Source organism: Ammospiza nelsoni, chromosome 17 (genome assembly GCF_027579445.1).
Source record: "Ammospiza nelsoni isolate bAmmNel1 chromosome 17, bAmmNel1.pri, whole genome shotgun sequence".
Classification (NCBI taxonomy): Eukaryota; Metazoa; Chordata; class Aves; order Passeriformes; family Passerellidae; genus Ammospiza; species Ammospiza nelsoni.
In genome coordinates, this window is record NC_080649.1 from 15,512,640 (window position 1) to 15,532,631 (window position 19,992).

Genomic DNA, 19,992 nt, shown 5'->3' on the forward strand with positions numbered 1-19,992 from the left:
AAGAAGTGTAATTGGAGCAAAAGCTGCTTGGGGAAGCCACAGATGTAACCAGATCTGGTTTGCTCACAATGGGCTTGGGAGCACAGGGACTGGGGGCTGCAAGGATGGTGCAAGGGCCACCTTCCAGGGCTGTCTGGCTTGTCCCACTGTGCTGGCTGGCCACAGGACCTGGCAGAGAAGCTTCCCAGTTCACACTTAGGATGTCTGAGCTGCTGGGATATAGCTCTGATGATTTCTGCCTGAGAAGCATTGTGGTTGTTTGCAAGCTGGGACCAGTGCTGGTTCCCATATCTGTGATGCCTTCATTGTGTTTGGAGGGCTCTGAAACGAGCAGCGTTGGTCTCTAGGGCCTAAAGCAGTGTATGTACAGAAATGTGTGAGATGACCCAGGCAGCCAGGCTGTGTTTGACTTGTGGGTATTTTCTCCTCCCAGATGCTGCAGCCAGGGCTATGTGATGGCTGTGCCAGGGCTGTGTGATGGCTGTGCATCCCTGCTCAGCATCCCCCAAGTCCCAGCGCCGTGTGGGCTCTGATTCCTGCTCTAACGTCTCCTCCACAGCTCCTCTTAAAAATCAGTTTATGTCTCTGCAAATTAAACTACTGTTTCGCTTATGAAGTGTTTCATTCCACTGATAAGTGGAAGTGGGAAGCTGTTGCATTGATGAGTGCAGGGCTGCAAACCCCAGCACAGCAGATTGTTAATGTGAAATTAGAGAGTTCAGCAATATCTTGGCAGATTGCCTCTGCTGCCTGATAGGAGGCACCGAGCTCCTCTGGGAGCCAGCTGGTGTGACAGCCCTGTTTGAAGGGCTGACCACTCTTCTTGGAGCAAGGAAGGGCCTGAGGGCTGTTCCATGTCCTTGGGGCAAAGGAGACAGCCCTTCCCTTGCCTCAAGGCACCAGCACAAAAGCAGAGGCTGTAACTCAGAGGAATGGTGTGGGAGCTGTGCTGCCTCTGCGCCAGCACTGGCTGTGCTTTCCAGATGGGTCCCAGTCAGCTTGGTCCAGGGTCACTGGGGGGATGTGGGGCTGGAATCCCCTTTTTGGGCACAGATGGAAGCGTTTGTGGAGTTGTCTGAGCTTTCAGGCATCGGTACCTTCAAAGCCACCGTGCCCAGCTTATCCAGAGGTTTCATGAAGGTGGCATTTCCTCCTGGTTGTTTTCCAACTCTGGCACTGTTGGGCTCACGGACTGAGCTCTGCAGCCTTGTGGGGAGCCTGACTCCCCCCAAGAGCTGTGGCTCCTGCTGACCCCACCGCAGGGTACTGCAGGAATGTGTGATGTCCCTGGCTCCAGGGTGTCCCCCGGAGCGCTGGGGAAGTCTGCCTTGCTCCTTGGATTTTGTGCCTGCAGTCTTCCAAATTGCACTTTTGTTCCCAAACAGTTTTGCTTTGCAAATGCCAAAGGAGGATCCCTGGGGCAGCGTGGCTGCTCCTCTGCCCTCCCAGGTGGTGGAGGAAGGGGGGAAGTGAGCGATTCAAATTAACGCCGCTCTTCCTCTCCCCTCTTCCTGCTGCCCTGTCCAGCCCCTCTGCTGTTGCCTTGGCGCAGCCAGGAGCAGGTCACATCACCGCTGCCAGGTGACCCCGCCGTCCTGCCACACTCCGAGGTGTATGTGCCTCGGCGCAGTTTCCTCCGGCAGAGCCGCTGCCGTGCCTTTTCCCATAGCAGGGAAACAAGAGTTTGTCCTTTTCTGCCTCCCCTTCTCTGATCGCCCCCTCGGCTGCTTCCCGCTGTCTCCTGCCGGCCCCCTCTGCTCTGCCCGGCTCCTCCGCTCTGCTCTGACCTCCTTTGACGTGTTGCATTTCACCGTGCCGGGTAACGGGGAGCCGATGGCAGATAAGAGGGGTGACAGTGTTCCGGGCTGTCGCTGCGCCGCCCGGAGCCAGCCGGCGGATGCTCTGCCCTCGGCACAAGCCCAGCGGTTCGGGGAAGCGCCCTGGAGCCCTCCCGGCTGCGGCGGAGCCCATCGGAGGGAGAAGGTGGGAGCCGGGGGAGGGTGGCTGTGCGGAGCAGTGCGGGAGCAGCTGCGTTTCCCCGGCTGCGAGAGGGGAGCAGCCCCGCTCTCCCTCCCCGTGTGTGCCCGGGGACCGTGTCCTGCCCGGGGAGGTGCTGCAAGGGTCCCCCATGGCCGCGGGGCCCCCCGAGCATCGCCAGCCCCCTGCTTTGTGTGCAGGTCTGCGGCGCTGGCTCCGTTAGCGGCATGCATGTCAGCGCCCGGAACGGGGAGCAGCGAGTGGGGATGGTGCGAACCAATGACCCCCCCAAAGAGCGCGGGCGGGGACGGTGACGGGGACGGGGACGGTGACTGTGCCGGTCACACGCAGCCGGCGGGGGCGGCTGCCCGGTGTCCCTGGGCCGTGCTCCGCGGGGCGCGCCCGGCTGCCCAGGCGTTCAATTCCGAGGGGAAAGCTGAGCCAGAGTCTACAGGAAAAGAAAGATAATAAGGGAGGAGGGAAGTGGAAGTCAGGAAGGGCTTTCGGCAGCGGATGGCCGTCCCTGGTGGCGAGGGGGCTGCTTGCAGGGCATGGCTCTAAGCAGGGAAATAGCAATGAATGCAGGTTGTTTATTTTTTAACATGGCATCCACACCAGAGGGATAAAAGGGTGTTCAGGGAGCCTGGGGCTCTGCCAGCTGAGTTACCTCCAGTTTTCCTTGCTGTTTCCTCTCTTGGCATGGCTGGGAGTTGCCGTCAGACACCCCTTCCCCTGGATGTGCTTCACTGACTTGATCTGGCTTTGCTCCGTGGGGCTGGAGCAAGGTTTGGGTGGTTTTTTCTGAAGCCCTTGTTTTTTCTCCGCCCAGCTGGCGTCAGGCGCCGAGGATGCAGAGACAAGTGCTCCTGACTAGGGGAGGGCTGGCAGGAGGATTTCCCTTCGGGTTCGCAGCATCCCCGTGTCTGCTGTCTGCTGCGGAAGGGCTTTGTGCTGGAGCGTGGGGAGCAGAGCTCACAGGTGACCTCTAACTGGATCAGCCTCGCTTGCTTTAAATGCCTGTCCCTTTCCTCGGGCTCAGGTGTTTGGTGACAGGCTGGAAAGTCATGGTAGGTAGGTGCTGCTGGCAGCTGAGGGTGCCTTCTGCTCTGGAAAACAGGGAGGGAGGAAAACTGGTGGACTCTGAATAGCCTTGGGAAGACCAAGCGGGGATCTTCACGCTGTAAGACCCTTTGGAAATTCATCTGAACATCCTATTTCTTGGAGTTTCTCATCACTTCTGAGATCAAACCCCATCCCCTTCCTCATCCGAGGGCCACCACAGCCACGCTGGGCCACCTGCTCAGAGGGCAGCTCCTCCACTCACTCGCCGTGGGGGCTCGCAGCCCTGTGCCAGTGCTACCGAGGGACCCTTTCCAGCGAGCACTTTTAATTTTTCCTCCTTCACTCAGCTCTGCAGCATCACATGAAATACACGTTCAGCTGCCCTGAGCTGTGACCTGCGCTTGGCTCAGGGAGACAGGACGTAGCACCCTCCAGACCTGAGGGCTGGCTGGAGCACACTGTGGACTGTCCAAGTAACCGGTGGTGGCTGAGCCCCTCCTGCCCTGCGCTGGGTCCCTGTGGCCGCGCTCCCTCCTGGGGCTGAGGGCTGGTGCAGCGCGCGGGGCAGCGGGCACAGCCGGGGTGTAGCATGCACGAGCGTGCGGAGGGACGCAGGGACACCGGCGGCAGCCATGGCTTCGTTTGGGAAGCTGACGGAGTATTTCAGCCTGAGGAAGTCGAGGCCGGAGCTGCGCTCCAGGCGCTGGGGCCGGCGGAGCGGGAGCTGCTGCTGTAGTGTCACCGAGTGCAGGTACGGGCTGGCAGTGACCCGGCTGTCCTGGTGCCTCCGTGTGTGCCCCGGGGGCTGCGGGATGGAATGTGTGATCCTCGGTGCTTTGCTTTCTGTTTACCTCTCCTGGGGCTGGGAGGGGGCTGGGAGCAAGCCCAGGGCCCTGGGAGCATCACCCCCTTCCTGTCTGGGTCTCCGACACAGCTCTTCACTGTGGGATGTCTCTGGCAGGCTCTGTGAGCTGGCATCTGTCTCCCTGTCCAGGGCATGTTCCAGGTGTTGGTGGCACATCTTGGGTGTCTCATGAGTGACCACATGCACCTGTGCCTGCCTTCCTCTGCCTGGTGCTTTCTGCTGTGCCACTGCACAGTCCCCTCATTAGAGGGGCAAGGTCATTGCACTGAAATTGCCCTTCCCTCCACCTGCCCCTTCAAAGGTCTCTCTGCAGGGGCAGCAAGAAGTGGCTTCTCAGGTGAAGTGGAATCTGTATGAGGTGCTGATGCAGCCTCCTGTCATGTTGGAAGGGTCTGGGCAGTGGAGAGGGGAGCTCTTCTGGGCAGACGCACACATGGCTCATCAGCAGCTTGTTTGGGGTATGGATTGATGAGGGGATCACAGTGGGGATGGGGAAGGTGGCCTTTGGGCTGAATGGAAATTCTCTAGGAGCATGTGAGTGCTCAGAGTTGTGTTGGGGGGGTTGCACACATCCTTATTTTGCATGTAAACACAGTTACTGCAATTAAGAAAATTGCTCTGTGCCTGGGTGGCTTCTCCTTGGATGTTTCGTGCAGCATGTAGGACAGAGCTAGCATTCAGTGCTGCTCTGAGCTCTTCCCCATTTGTGTGGGCTCAGCCTGAGCAGTGTGTCCCCAAATCTCCTGCTGACCTGCAGTTGGTGCCACCCTGCTGCTGTGGGGTGTGGATCTGTGTAGAGGACACACAGGGCACAAAATAACACCAAGGTGTTTACTTACCTTCCTCCCTGGCTGCTGAGCACTTTGTACTCTGTAAAGGTAATTAAATATCTACAGATTCAAATGAAGTTGGAGCCCCTGCTGCTGCCTGTGCTGCTGCTGACACAGTGAGATGAGCACAGCCGCCGCTGCCTCCCCTCTGCCCTCGGTGGCTGGAGAGGAGTCGCCTCTTCCCCACTCACGTTTCTCAGGAAACATTCCTGGCAGAGCCAGCAGCTTTGTTCTGCTGCTTTTTGGCGCTGTGGATGGAAACCCTGGTTTCTGCCCTCGGGTTTTGCTGTCCTGCAGTGGAGCTGGGTGTGAGGAAGGTCTGTTGTCTAGGTGCTGCTGGGCACAGGGCGTGCCTGTGTGCAGCCCTGTGTGTGCCAATGCCCAGCCCAAGGGGGAGGAGGAGGTGCCACCCCCATGCACAGGGTGCTGCTGTCCTGGACCTTGGGGTTTGGGGTGACTTGGGTGGTTTCCTCTGCAATGGGAGATGTCATGGTGCCTTCTTAGCTCTGGGACGTGAGCCACACAGAAGTGGCACTGATGGTGTGGAGCTCACACACCAAGTTTTCCTGGGGATGCTGGCTATGGATGTGGGACTCTGAGCAGCCTGCTCTGGTGGAAGGCATCCTTGCCCATGGCGGGAAATGGAACAGGATGGGCTTTAAGGTCCCTTCAGCCCAAACCATTCTGTGTCTGAGTTATCCCCTCATGCAGGACTGTGGCTCACTGTGCATCATTTGTGGCCACCAAGGCCAGGCCACTGCCCATCAGGGCTTAGTGCTGTGTGGGGCTGGTGGACCCCTTCCCCCAAGCACAGACCCTGTGTGTGCCTGGCTGCTCTGCTCTGGCCAAGCTTGAGTTGCACGGAGCTGTGCTCTGCTTGCTTTGCCCCTTGGGCCATGCAGCTGCTCCAGGGCAGCTCCTCTGGCTGGATGTGAGTGTGGGGACAGATTTCCTGGTGTCCCTGACCCCCACAGTGACAGGGCTCAAGTGCACCTGTGGATACCGAGCCCGTTCCCTTGATTGCTGCGGCTGATTATGAAAGTAAAACTAAGTGTTGATTGAAGTGTGGGATGCTTTGAAATCAGTGTCACTTGTCACCCCAGCTCTTGAGCTTCTGCCTGTTCCTCGCTGCCCCCCCAATGTCTGTACCTTGAGAAGCCCCAGGAAGTCTCCATGGCTGAGATCCAAAAGCCAACACAATGCAGCTGCTGCAATGTCTGGCCCTGCCCTTGCTCTAGATGGTGCTTCTTCCATCTCTGCTGATCAGCTTTCTGCTTTTACTTCATTCCTTCACTCTGTTGTGGGCAAGTGAAGCATGGAGATACGATCCTCAGCTCCCACGTTTCCCCACACATGGAGATGTCAGAGGTCCTGCAGCCCAGGTTCAGCAGGGTGATGTCTAACAGCCCTGCCCTGGTCTTGCTCAGGGCAGCCAGGCTCCCACCACGCTTCCCAAGGCTGCATAATCCCCTGGGAGCACAGGGAACAGACGTAGGCAGGTACTCAGTCGAGAGCTTGCACTGACTGGAGTTATTAAATTCTAAATATAGTGGTCCCACGCATTCTCATAGGACCTAACAGAAATCAGCAGGTGTGCAGTTATGGTTTTAAATAATATTCCTGCATTTTTAAACTACGCCTCCAGATAAGGCAACATGAGTGAGCTGGGATGAGTAAGTCTGCTGGGCTTGAGAGTTTGTGAGCTCACACTTGTGCGCAGAAGTGGAGCCTTGCAGGAGGTCATCTCACTCGAGGTGCTTTTGGGCAAAGGTGCTGCTTGCAGGAGCTCTTCAGCCCCTGCCCCCTGCTCTGCCCCAGCTGTGGCACAGAGTGTGTCCTGGTTTGTCCCTGTGTGTTGTGTCAGCTGGAGGCTCCCCCAGCCTGAGCCCTGTGCTGCACGAGGGGCTGTGGCACCGCTGCCTGCTGTTATTGAATCAATCACCTGCATGGTTGTCCCTGGGCTGGGAGGCCCCAGGTGTGACAGACCAGGGGATCAGGGTGTCCCTGTGCTGCTGTGCTGGGACAGGGGCTGGCAGTGTGAGTGAACACCCCTGCCAAGCCCAGCCCAACCCAGGGGAGCAGCTGATTTATTTGCAGCAACTTTTTTTCTGTCTAGCAGGGGCAGTGATGGATGAACAAGAAACTCCAGGTGACAGGCTTGGAGCAGGGACTGCTCCATGAGGGATGAGAGCCTGGGGCATGGCAGGGATATGAGGATTTGTCTGCAGAACTGGGTGCAGGTACCTATGGGAGAGCACAGGAGGGGCTTGGGGTGCTTGCTGGGGTCTGGTGTGTTGTTCTTTGTGTTATTTTGTGGTGCCAGCCTTGAGGTGCTTGTGCCCAGCTCTGTGTGTTGTCTGGAAGGGCACAGAGGCTCTGCACTGGGAAGGAGGAGAAATGGAAGGGAAAGGCAAGTTATACTAATTAGCTCTTCTTTTAGTGAGCTGTTTGTAATCTGAAAGGTCTGGACAGCCGATTTTGGATTCCTGCAGCTTTTGCAAAGTGGATGACAACATCAGTGTTGTCTTATTGTGCTGTCACTGGGCTGGAGAGCAGCCCTGCCCACTGTGAATGAGCCGGGGGGCTCCAGGGTGGGCTGGAACTCTCTGGAACACGATGGCCCTTCCCAGGCTGCTGTTTGCTGCCAGAGCTGCTTAGCAGGGAGCCAGGCTGGGAGAGCACTGGGCTGGGACCTGGGGCCTGCATGGATTCTGGGAGGGCAGGGATCCCATGTCAGAGTTAATGGATGTGGGGGAATTTCTCAAGGACACTCTTGGAGCTGCTCTCAGTCTGGGTGCAGTGCAGGAAAGCAGAATTGCCTGAGAATGCCAGTTCTGTCACCACAGAGGTGACCTGCAACAGTAGCTAATTAATTAAAAAAATAATTAAAAATTCCAATTGAAAGTCATTAAAAATCTCAAGTCCCATCCAGAAGTGGCTTTTGAGAGAAATTTCTCCTCTAGGCAGGGATTTGGGGACTGATTCAGTGGCTTTCACTGTTGGCCCAAGACTGTTCTGATATGGATCCATTCCCTGGCTTCAGGAAGTTCTGTTCCCTCTTGGACCTCTCCCCTGTGGTCCCCACAGCTCCACAGGGTCCCCACAGAGGGGCTTTGATGAGCTCCTCAGGACATCACTGCATAGTTATGGAAGAGAAGATGTTCAGGGTGTGGGAATAGAGGGGGAAATTTGTGCCAGGGGTTGGATCCTGCATTCTGCTCCTGGGGCACCTTCAGCCCTGGGGGCAGCAGAGCTGACAGCCCCAAAAACCTGAGGGTGAAGGCCCTACATCCTCAGTGGGCTCCAGGAGAGGGGCTTGGGGTGGAAGCCAGAGAAGCTCAGCGTGGCAAAGGGGGAGGAGAGCAGTTTGGCTGTGCTGGGCCTGCAGGGTGGCAGCTTTAGGGTTCTGCTGCCTTTGTCCTCTCAGTACCTGAGCTGGTAGTTGGTGTTAATTAACAATGAATTTGATTATGTAAGAATTAAATTATGTAAAAATTCCAACTTGCTGGGCCTGTTTTTGCCCCTGTCATTAGATGATCTCCAGCTGAAGAAGGGATGCTTGGGGTCATCTTTGCTTTCCTGGGGGCTGAGGTGAGTCCAGGCTCAGAGCCTGTCCCAAGCCTTGTGGGAAGCTGGACCAAGGAGGTGCTTTTTGCCATGGGAAGCTGTTCCCTCCTCTCCTTTAGGGGTCTGTTCCACACTGGTACCCTGATTCATGTCCTCACTGTGCAGTGTGATGGGTTTGAGTGGGGAGGGGTAGTGGGGAATGTTTTCCTGGCACGATTGTGCTTAGTCGTTTTTGGGTGCTTAAAAATACCTCCTCAGCTCTGACAGCACGTCTGTGTTCAGGCACACGATTGTGGTGGGGGACAGGAGGAACTGCAAGTTTTGGGGCTAGGAAATTACTGAGGGAGCAGCTCCTGTGTTAGCAGCACACAGCATGAGACAGGTAAGGGTGCCGTGTAAAGGTGCCCAGAGGGGCAGCTCTGAGGGGCTGTCCTACATGGCTGAGAGTTTGACTGACTTTTCCCACTTTGTTTTTGGCACATTTTGAATGTTTGAATCTTTCTGCTTCCAAATGACACGTCCATATGGAAGGATAGCTGCGTTTTAAAGGCGAAAACTAGCAAGGAACTGGGAAGTGTTTTGGGTTAAGTGGAAAATTTCCACTTGGAATTAGTCAATAAAATGTTTGTGACACTTATACTCCAAACTTCCCAGCGTTCACACCTTCCTTGCCTGCTGAGATGCCAGCAGGAAAATGTGTGTGTCTGCATGGATTCCCATTTTTTGTAACCTGTTAACAGATCAGTGTCCATGGGCACTGCATGGGAGTGGGCAGTGCTGGTGCTGGAAGTCCTGAATCCAGTGTTGGTGACTCAGCCTGTGGCTGCTTTGCAGAGGTGCTGAGCATCCATTAATCCTCTTAACTGGAACAGGCAGCCCAGCACTTTTGCAGCTTGGCTGGGCAAGAATGAGGCAAAGAGCTCCAGGAGCTGGGGCTGGCTGGAGCTGGAAACTTCAGCCTCGTTCAGCTGGAGGTTGGGAATGTGGTGACAGTTTTGGGGTGCCTGAGGCTGCACAGCTGTGGATGGGGCTGTCTTCAAGGGCAGCCTGTGTCCTCTTGGGTGAGGCTTGTTTGGAATGATGCTCCAAAGACTGGAGCCCCCCTGCCATGGAGACAGGCTGAGAGCTGGAGAGGAGAAGGCTCTGAGGAGACCTTAGAGCCCCTTCCAGTGCCTAAAAGGGGATTGTAAAAAGAAGGAGAGCGACTTATTACAGACCGTGTAGACAGTGACAGGACAAGGGGAATGGTTTTAAACTACAAGAGGGGAGATTCAGATTAGGTATTGGGAAGGAATTGTTCCCTGTGAGGGTGGGCAGGCCCTGGCACAGGGTGCCCAGAGCAGCTGTGGCTGCCCTTGGATCCCTGGCAGTGCCCAAGGCCAGGCTGGGCAGGGCTTGGAGCAGCCTGGGACAGTGGGAGGTGTCCTTGCCCATGGCAGGGGTGGGATGAGATGGACTTTAAGGTCCCTCCCAACCCAATCCATTCCACGATTCTGTGCTGTTTCCCACCTGCCCTGTGTGGTTGTGCCTGGCAGGGTCACTCAGGTGCCCCCTCCCTCTTGGTGCTGGTGTCTGTGTGGCTCAGGACTGAGCCTTCCTCCCCTCTGCTCTGAGCCAGCTCTCCCCAGGCTGTGTCCCCGGTGGCTCATGAGGATGACAAGCTGTCAGACGTGCACAACTGTGAGCAGAGTGGCAGTGCCACGGGAGGAAATGACATTTAGCTTTTGTTGCTTGGTTGAGCTGCCTGGGTTTTGTATATTAAGCCTAAAGAAGCCTTTGGGCTTTGTTCTTCCTCCTGTTTGCAGCACCGTGCCTGGGATCTGACAGGAGGGGGCTTGAGGGGCAGCATGGAGAAAGAATCTGTCTCCCCATCAAACCTGTCCTTGCAAGGGGCCTCTCCACCAGATCTGGACTTATCCTGGTTCTCTGGTTTCTGTGCTCTGGGGGACACCTGGGTGCATTCCCAGTTCCAGCCCCACTGGTGTGGGCTCAGTTCCACAGAGCTCCTGGCCTCTGGGCTGTGGCTCGGTCCCCTCCTGTGCTGTTGGGGTGCAGGGGGAGGTGATGGACAGAGCCAGGGAAGCTCTGGGCCTCTGCCTCCTCCTGCTCCTCAAAATCCTGCTGCCATGGCTGTGTGCAGAGGGATGTTTGAGATCTGTCCCATAAAAGTGCAGGTATGTGTGGCCTGGGAGCTGTGGTCTTGGATCTGACAGACTTGAAAGCACATCTGAGCCCTCAGGGTCATCTTTTTGGGGTTTGGGGCCATGTTTTAGGTAAAGACAAGACTTGCACCTGCTGTTTTCCCTTTCTGCCTGGCTTCCAGTTTCCTTTGAAGACCAATCTTCGGGACAGGAGATGAGCTTGGGAGCTGCCTAGTTTCTGCTCAAGCTGAAGCTCATCTTTGCCTGGATGAGGCAGAAAAAGATGAATGGGCATCCTTTATTTTGGAGTGGTAGTTGGAGGGGTAGTGGGAGGAAGGGAGTGAAGCTGGTATGAAGGGGAATTACAGACAGAGCGTGACTGCAGAGCTGGCTGCTCCAGCAGAGAGCCTTGGCCTGTGAGTCACACTTTGCTCGAAAGGCTCTGGGGCTCCTGATTCCCACTGCTGTGGCACTGAGTCACAGCTGGCTGGGGGCACAGGTAGGAAACACAAGCCCCAGCAATGCACAGTGATTCCAGACAGCAGAGGCAATGTTAACAGCTCCTGGGGGAGTGCTGGCTGCACGGGGAACATTCCCAATGGGGCTGCTCCTGGTGCCCTTCTGTGCCTGTTCCTGCCTGTGCAGGGCAGTCCCTGCGAGCCCCCAGGAGCAAGGGGACACTGGGCAGCCCGGGTCCTGGCTTGGGTGGCAGGGCTGGCTCTGTCTGCTCCAGGTGGGGCTGGGATTTGGGGGCCCCTGCCAGGCACAGGGCAGCTGTGGTGTGCTGCCTGCCCCATAACACCTGGGAAATGTCCCTCTGCATCGGTGTCACCTGTGGGTGGGGCTTGGTGTCCTTGGCACCACACATGGGGACAGTGGAAGGATGGAAGTGTCAGAGCTGTGAGCGCCCGTGGGATGGTGGCAGAGCCTGGAAACAGGGAGATGCCAGTGGGATTTGGAGGTGTCTGGGCACAGAAAATCCTCTGTCCATCCCCTGGGGCAGGAGCCCAGCACCCTCCTGCAGGGGGTTTGGGTGGGTTATGTCCTTCAAACAGCCCCTTGGTGGGGGCAGAGCCCCCTAGGAGGAGAGGGCTGCTCTGGGGAGGGCACCCAGGTGATGCTGTCCTGCAGGAGGTGGGCTGAGCCAGCTCTGGGGGAACTGGGGAGGAAGGGAGAGGGAATAGATCAACAAAAGAGATTTTCTCTAGACCCAGGAAGAAGCATTTCAAAGAGGAAAGGAAAAAAAGGACGCTACTGTTGGGAATATTTCAAATGGGAAAACTAGAATACTTACTTCAATAATTAAAACATTTTTTCCCCCACAAAAATTCTATGCTTTTTCCTGTAGGAATAGTTGGCAATTATACAAATTAATGCAAGATATTTTTAGTTTGCATTTTTGGATTTTTTCGATGGAAAGAATGCAGACAGGAATGAGCAGCTCCTCCTGGTTCCCTGGCTGCTGCAGCCCCTGGCATGGGGGGAGCAGAGCAGAGCAGAGCAGAGCCCCCATCTGAGGCAGCCCCTGGGTGTGGTGCTGCTGCCTGGAGCATCCATGTGCTTCCACAGGTGTTTGGAAGCCACTGGAGCTGGCACTGGTTCCTGTTGGCTGCTTGGATGCTCCGGTCCCCTGCTGCCTGCCCTGTGTGCAGGATTTGTGTGGCTGTCTCTGGTACATTTATGTTTTGGCTGCAAATCCATGTTTGTAGAAAAACTGGAAAGTTCCCGTGCATTTTTATGGTGCTTTAAAGAACAAAGAGATAAAATTTATCACAGAAGCCCAGGATGGTTTGGGCTGGAATGGAGATTTCAGCTCACCTTGTTCCAACAGCTTCCACTGTCCCATCCCAGCTGGCCTTGGACACTTCCAGGGATGGGGCAGGCACAAGTTCCTCACTGGGAGATTGGGAGGCTCTTCCAGCTGAGGTTTTAGGGGATGTTTTTCCTGCAGCAGGGATGTGTTTCCCTGGCAGAACCTGGCTCTGCCTTCCTCTGCAGCTGCTCACAGGAGTGCAGAGTCCCCATCCCTGGAAGCATTGAAAAAATGTGTGCATGTGGCACTTGAGGACATGAAAAAAGGAGGTGGTGCTGGCTTGGTTGTTGCATTTTATAACCTTAGAGGTCTTTTCCAACCTTGATGATTCTGTGATTCTCCAGACAGCCTGGCAGCTGAAGCTGTGCCATTTCTTGGCTGGGAATAGGAGGTTTTTGGGGCTCCGTTTCCTTGCACCCCCAGCCCAGCCCTGTGGGTCAGTTCCTGCTGTGCTGTGGGGCCCTGGGGCTGCCTGGGATCCAGACCTGATTCTGCCCTGTAGGAATCTTGTCCCCAAGTGCTGCTGCCCAGGCTGGGCTTCCTCTGGGCTGTTTGCTCCTGTTCTTCCCCTCACAAGCCAGATAAATTAATTATCTGAGCTATGAGCAGCTACTGGGCTTTTCCAGAGCTCTGCTCCCAGCTGCCCTCAGCCCCCATTACTACTGCACTGAAAACTCTCTTTTTCAGGAATTTTTACTGTGATACACTGGGAGCATAGCAATCTCTTTCTGTTCAATGAGCTTGTCTCTCTGACCATGGTGGTGACCTGCCTCTTGTGCTTCAGAGGAAAATGAAAACCAGCCCAAGGCTCTGGTTGAAAGTTGGTTCTCAGGGAGCGTTTAAAACAACAGCATGCCTATGATTGATTAAAAATCTGCTTTTTGACCAAAACATATACAAATAATTATTTTTGCCAGGGATTAATAGTCAGAAATGGATCAGCTTGGCCCCTGTTCATCTCCAGTGCTGGAAAACTTGGTCATGCTGCAGAAATTAAAGGGTTTCAAGCAAACCAAGCAGCTCCACCAGCTGCCTGGAGTGTCTTCCTGTGCTGGAGCACATAAAATTGAGGCCTGAAGCATCTCCCCTATGGTTGTCAGGAGCAGCAGTATCCTTTCCAAGATGATCTCAGCAGCTTTTTGTCTCCTCTGTCGTGTGACTTGGATTTTGAAGCAACAGGGGAGAGCAGCCCTGTGTCATGGGACTGGGAACGGGACCAGGAGCTGCTGGGGGGCTGTGGTGCAGGAGCATCTCGGCTCCAGGGATTCTCCTGGGAGTGCAGGGCTGAGGGAGGAGGGCAGGAGGTGGCTGCTGGGGGTGGCTGTGATGCTGAACCCTCCACATCCTCCCTGAAAGGTGTTTGTAAATGCACAGGAGGCAGCTCCGTTATTTATCTTGTAAATTAGCCAGCCCTTTACTGTGAGCCGGATGTTTGTCATCCATTACTTGTGCTTCATTAGCTTTTGTCTCCGAAATGTTTCAGAGGAGACAAAAGGAGATACAGAAACACCACAGAATAAAAGCTGGGAGCTGGGGCACGATCTGTGGCGGGTCTGGTGAGGCTGAGGAGTGGGAGGTGTTTGCTGTGGCCTTGGCAGGTCCCCAGAGTGACCAGGTCACAGGAGTGACCAGGTGTGACCAGTGACCAGGAGTGACCAGTTACCAGGACTGACCAGTGACAGGGTCACAGGAGTGACTGGTGACTGGGTCACCTGGCTCCTGCTGGGGTGGCTCTGGGGCTCTGTCCTTCCCATCCAGGAGCTGTTCCTGGGGCTGCTCCCTCGGCCTGGTTCTCTGTCCCAGCCATGCACTGCTGTGTCTGTGCCTGTTTCTCTGTCCCAGCCATGCTCTGCTGTGTCTGTGCCTGGCTCTGTGTTCCCAGCCATGCTCTGCTGTGTTCCCAGCCATGCTCTGCTGTGTCTGTGCCTGGTTCTCTGTCCCAGCCATGCTCTGCTGTGTCTGTGCCTGGTTCTCTGTCCCAGCCATGCTCTGCTGTGTCTCTCCTGCCTCAGGGCTGGCCAGGCACTGCTGTGTCCCTGGGAGTCAGGTCCTGCTTGTGAGCTGACTGTCAGCCTGGAAGGAGCTTCCTTCTGCATCTCAAACACCCTTCTCTGTAAGCCTCAGAGCTGCTCGTCTGGAGAGTGATCCCTGAGGCTCTTGTGGAGCATCCCAGATGCCTTTGGCCATCCTGTCTGCTTCATTTGGATGGCACAGCCTGGCTATAAGCACGAGGACCCTGGGACAGTCAGCACACTGGTCCCTGAGGATGCAGGTCACGCTCTGGAGCTGCCAGGAGGGAGGATGCTCGTCTGCTCCACTGTTGTGCTGGGATTAATTTCACCTTTCTCTGCCATCTCTCCCCATTTATCACAGAGAACTCAGTGAGCAGGACAAATGTTCATGTTCCATGAATATTCCCACTTCTTTCCCTGGCCCCAGGGAATTTTTGTCTTTGTGGACCTTTTGTTGTGCATGTGCAGCTCTGGCAGGTCAGAGCTGGGCTCTGCCAGAGCCTTCCCCAGGGCCTGGTCCCTGCTCTGCCCCTGTTGGTGGGGTGTGACCAGGGCAGCAGGAGGCCAGGGAGTGCCCAGGGCTCCTCTCACTGGTGTGGAGGGGATGTCTGGTGGCACCACAGGGACAGAGGGTGACAGGGAGGGCAGGGTGGCCACCAGCAAGGGCCCCATGGGGTGCTCCTGGGCTGGGGAGTAGGGGGAGCATCCTCCTGCCTGGGGATGTCGTTCACTGCCTGCAATAGAGCTGGGAAAAAAGATTCTTTTAACGATGAAACCAACGTACTTTTGAATGAATGAATGGCAGTGTCTGGCTCTGATGCATTTCCTTGTCTGTTTACCAGTTGGATTCCAGTGAATGGTGAAATGGAGGCGTTGCTACAAAACACAGGCACAGCTCATAGGCTGTGAGTGCTGCCATGAAGGGTTTGTGTTTTTCACCTGGTTTCCCTGGGGATGGCTCTGCCCAGCTTGGTGTGCAGGGATGGTGTCGTGGTGCCAGGGGTGAGTAGCAGCAGCAGCTCTTTAGCCCTGGGTAAATGCCTGCTGGGACAGAGGCTGAGGGCCGTGGCTGCTGTGACACCCAAGAGCTCAGGGTGTGAGCATCTGCCACAAAAAGAACTTCTGGCCCTTTTCAGGGTCATTTGGTGCTTGGCTCCCAATCTCTGGGGAGCTTGGAGCAGGGCTGGGCTTCAGGCACAGGGGGCTCATAGCAGGGAATGGTGCTGAACCCTCCTCCAGGCAGCTCTGAAATGTTTTCTGAGGCCTGTCCTCAACACAAGGGGTGTGTGACCCACCTGTCCTGCCCTCCCACGCCCCTCCAAATCAAAGTGCAGTTTGTAGAGACAGCAGCAATTACTCCCTGGATGCCAGTGGTGTTTAGTTCAGTGCTGGGGTGATGGCCCTGCTGCAGAGATGCTCTGCAAGTCGGAGAGGTGGCAGGAGAAGAAGCTTTTGGAAACCAGCTGGTGGGAATCATGGTATTTACCAGCTCACAGCTGAGCCTGGGAAGGTATTTTTATAGCTTCACATGGTTGGTTTTCTCCTTTTCTGAACTTGCTCACTGAATGCTGTTCTGGGTTTTGTTTTGCTTTGAAACAGTCTCACAGTCAGATGAAAGATGCTCTGTTTCAGCTCTCATTTTCCACTCTTCACACACATACACCAGCCAGCCAGAAAGGAAGGTGTTTTGTTTGGGTGTTTTTGAATGTGAAAGGAAGATTTCTCAGTGATTTTCTCTGGCTTTGTCATCCACAGGGTCACTGGAAATAGTGCCAGTGACTCACGGCTTTGCTCACAGCTGATAAGGTTTGCAGAGCAAGCTGGTGATTTGAACAGGTGAGGATGCCCTGCAAAGGCTCTGCTCTGCCAAAACCCTCAGGCTTTGGTTTCCAAGGCTACTCTCTGTGTTACCTGTGTTACTCCTTCCCTAGGCTTCAGCACTGCTCTGTGATCCCCTTAAACTGCATTCCCTGCCCTCCATGGGGTCTTGCCACTGCTTGGGGTGTTGGACTGCCCTGAGGCACATCCCAGGGGCTGCTGCCTTGTGCTTCTGTCCAGAAAGAGCTTCTGATGCACAACAGCCTCCTGTGCTTCCCCTCTCCTCCTGCAGAGCCCCTGTGCAGAAACCAGCTGCAGGTGGATGTTGCCTTGTCTCCTGCCGCTCTTGGGGTGGGGATGGAGAAGATCCTTGCTCAAATCTCTGCTCAGCCCCGTGGCTCAGAGCAGAGCTCACCCCCAGTGAGCACTGTGCACTGCTGGGGGGTCAGAGGCACAGCTGGGCTTTGGGGGCTGTGCCCAGCCTGGTGGAGTGTCCCAGGAGTGAGTTCTGTGTCTGCCCTGGGGTGAGGCAGCATGGCAGGACAGGGTGAATCCTGTGCCGTGGAGCCGAGCACTGAGGGGGAACCTCACAGAATCCCACAAGGGTTTGGGTTGGAAGGAACCTTAAAGCCCATCCAGTTCCACCCCCTGCCTAGGGCAGGGACACCTCCCACTGTCCCAGGCTGCTCCCAGCCCTGCCCAGCCTGGCCTTGGGCACTGCCAGGGATCCAGGGGCAGCCACAGCTCTCTGGGCACCCTGTGCCAGGGCCTCAGCAGCCCTCAGCCAAGAATTTCTTTCCAGTATCCCAACTATCCCTACCCCCTGTACCTGTCACACCCAGCTGCATCTCCACAAGCTGTTTCAGGCATGGCTGTGGGTGTTGTGTTGATTTGTTTCCATTTTGCAGCCATTGTTTGTGTTGCCACGGGGCTCAGGCTGTGCAGGAGGTGCACCCCCCTCCCCACACCCCACCTGCTTTCAGAGGGAGTTTGGTGGGTAATGGCTCCTCCTGGAACATCTCTCATTTTCCTGAATCCAGCTGGAGCCCTTGCTGAGTTTTTAAGGTCAGGTTGCTAAGTTACACCTCCTTGGAGGAGCGGGCTGGGAAGTGAGTGAGCAGCCATAGGCTGGGAAGATCTGGGAGACCTGTCCCTGTGCAATAGCTGGGCTCTCCTGGCCCCTATCCCTGCCACCCTCTCAGCCTGTACCACATTTAGCTGTTCTTCCCCCAACCTTCTGCTCTATCAACTTCCTTTGCTGGGTAGATTTAGTGAATTAAGTAACTGAGGGGGTGGAGGAGCCCCCCCAGTTACCTGTGGGATGCTGTGTGGTGCTGCAGGAGGAGCACTTTGTCTACTCTGTCTGTTTTTGATTTGAGTTTTGGGGCTGTCAGCTCTTTGTGTTGTCCCACTTGGATCTTGGGAGTGGCCTCAGTGTCCCTCCCAGGGCATGTGGCTGTCACCAAGTCACAGCTCTGGGGCAGGTGGGCAAGGTCTGGAGTAGCTGCTGCCCTGCTGCTCTGCCCCTTTGCCTCCTTGGTTTCCCCCCCAGGTTAAGCTGCTCTCCTTGCTGTGTTCCAGCAGCAGCTGCCTCGGGGAGGGGATTAGGGTGGCTGCTCAGGTTTGTGTCACAGCTGCTGGGACTGGGTGCTGTGGCAGCACAAAGGCTCCCCTGGTTGCAGGAGTGGGACATCTCTGCAGGGTCAGCATCCTCAGGCATTTCCAGGACACATGCAGGTTTCCTTGCTTTGTTCCTGGGCAAATAATATTAATCAGTGAGGCTTACTGGGGTCCTTTTCGGGTTGTGAGAGCAGTGGGTTTAGGGTTATTTTCCCCTTCTGCTGCTCTCTCTGGTGCTGCTGGGGCTGCTGACTCCCCCATCGTGCCCTGGGAAGCTGCAGACTCCCCACTCCCTGGGTTGGGCTGGAAGTGCTCTCCAGAGAGCAGCTTCTCCCCCACAGATACAAGCTGGGAGGGAGGCTGGAGATGTGTGCAGTTTGTTCCCACCTTGCAGGAGGGCTGCAGGAACTGCCTTCTAATTTGCAGTAAACTTTTCTTTCTCCCTCCCTTCCCTTTATCTGAGCCCTTCCCCACTCTTTCCTGGGCTGGAGAAGGACATCACCATGGCAAGGTTTGGAGATGAGTTCTGCTGGTTTTCCTCCCGTGCTGCTGGGTGTGTGGGGCTGTGGCTGGGCTGGGGGTGCTGGAGCAGCCCTGTCCCCTGCCTGGAGCAGCCCTGTCCCCTGCCTGGCACTGTCATTCCTGCCCCACAGCTGTCCCTGGGGCTGGGGCAGGGACCTGCCCTGATGATGTTCCCACATTTCCCCATCTGATTGTGGACTGGCAGTGACAGAGCTGTCCCTGGGCTCCTGCCTGAGCTCTCACACCCAGCCAAGAGGATTTTTCCACCCCTGTCATGACTCGATTATGTGCTCTCCTTCCTACCCAAATGCCGAACGGCAGCTAAATATAGGCTGTAAAGTGTTGATTGTGGCTTTTCTAATTGAGCTTTACACTCCATCAGGGATTTTTACTAATGGGATGTGGCATCCTTGATAGCACCCAGCTGGGACGCCTGCTTGGGAAGCAGACGGAGATGCAATGTGACTTCCTGGTGCTGTCAGGTCCTGCCTGGCACTGGCTGCTGACAGCTCTGGAGCTGTGCACCAGCTCTGGCTTGGGCTGGGACAGAGTTCATTTTCTTCCCAGAGCTGGTCCAGGGCTGTGTTTTGGGTTCAGGATGAGAACAGTGTTGATAACACGCTGCTGGTTTGGTTGTTGCTGGGAAATGCTCTCCCTAGGTCAAGGACTTTGCCATTTCCCATGCTCTGCCTGCCAGGAGGTGCCAAGGACTGGGAGGGATATTCCAGACCATGGAATGTCATGCCCAATGTGGAGTGTGGGGGTTGGCTGGGAGGCTGAGGAACAGGCTGGGCTTTTGGGGCAGTGAGAGATTGTGTTGGGCACCACCTGTTTATCTGGGATTATATTCCTCTCGCTCTTTTTCTTATCTCTGTTTTTATTACAATAACAACAACAGCAACAATAATGATAACAATAATAACCCCCACTAACAACTGTATTTCAATTATTACCTCAGCTCATGGGTTTTACTTTTTCCCAGTTCTCCTCCCCAGCCCACCAGGGGGTTGGATGAACGAGGGGCTGTGTGGTACTTATGTGCCAGCTGTGGTTCAACAATGACAAGTGGGATAGTAAATCCATGGAGCTCAATTGTGCTTGGGAATTCGAGCTCAGATTTCAGTGGTAAACAGGTTTCTAGTAGCTTTGCTTTTTCTGACAATATAAATCGCTGCCTGAAGATACATAGCTTGAAAATTGCTTCTCTAACAGAGTGAATTCTTCTGGTTTTTTTCCCCCATGTGACTCCTGTGAGTGGCCCTGTGAGCACAAAAGGAACGGGAGCACTAAAATGCTAATGGGGTTCTGCAGGTGATGGAGCTGTACACAGGTATCCTGGGATTTACATGCACAGAAAAAGGAATGTTTTGAACTCATTTATGCAGCACAGCGATGTGTTAAGCTCTGTCCCTGTTGCCTTGTGCCAGTGAAATATGTTACAATGAGATGTACAAATGTTCTGCTGGAATGGAAACTGCTTGGGAAGCTAATTCTGGCTTTGTATCTCTTGGCACATCTTGTTTCCATGCTGATCCCACTGAAGCGTGGGGCCTGGGGTGGGCAGGATGGTGCTGAGTGCCTGGCACAGCTGAGGCACTGCTGCCCTGGGCACTGCTGCCCCTGCCCAGCCCCAGAGAGCAGCAGCACCTGGCAGCTGAGAGAATGTGATGGCTTTATAGCAGTGAGCTGCTGACCCAATGTCAGCACAGGCTGCCCAGCCCTGCTCTGTGCCCTGTGGGCTGCCAGGGCTGCCTGGGCTTGCCCT

At 55.5% G+C, this 19,992-nt stretch overlaps 2 protein-coding genes across 2 annotated transcripts in view; one reads left to right on the forward strand and one right to left on the reverse strand.

Moving 5' to 3' along the window:
- TEDC2 (tubulin epsilon and delta complex 2) overlaps window positions 1–1,806 on the reverse strand; it is a 77,624-nt gene extending 75,818 nt beyond the window's left edge. Inside the window, exon 1 of the mRNA XM_059484048.1 lies at window positions 1,605–1,806. Within this exon, the coding sequence (XP_059340031.1) occupies window positions 1,605–1,806 (202 nt within the window). The remainder of the gene's footprint in view (window positions 1–1,604) is intronic.
- Window positions 1–19,992, forward strand: part of LOC132080961 (ankyrin repeat and fibronectin type-III domain-containing protein 1-like) — a 247,480-nt gene that overhangs the window by 51,907 nt on the left and 175,581 nt on the right. The gene's annotated exons all lie outside the window — the stretch shown is intronic.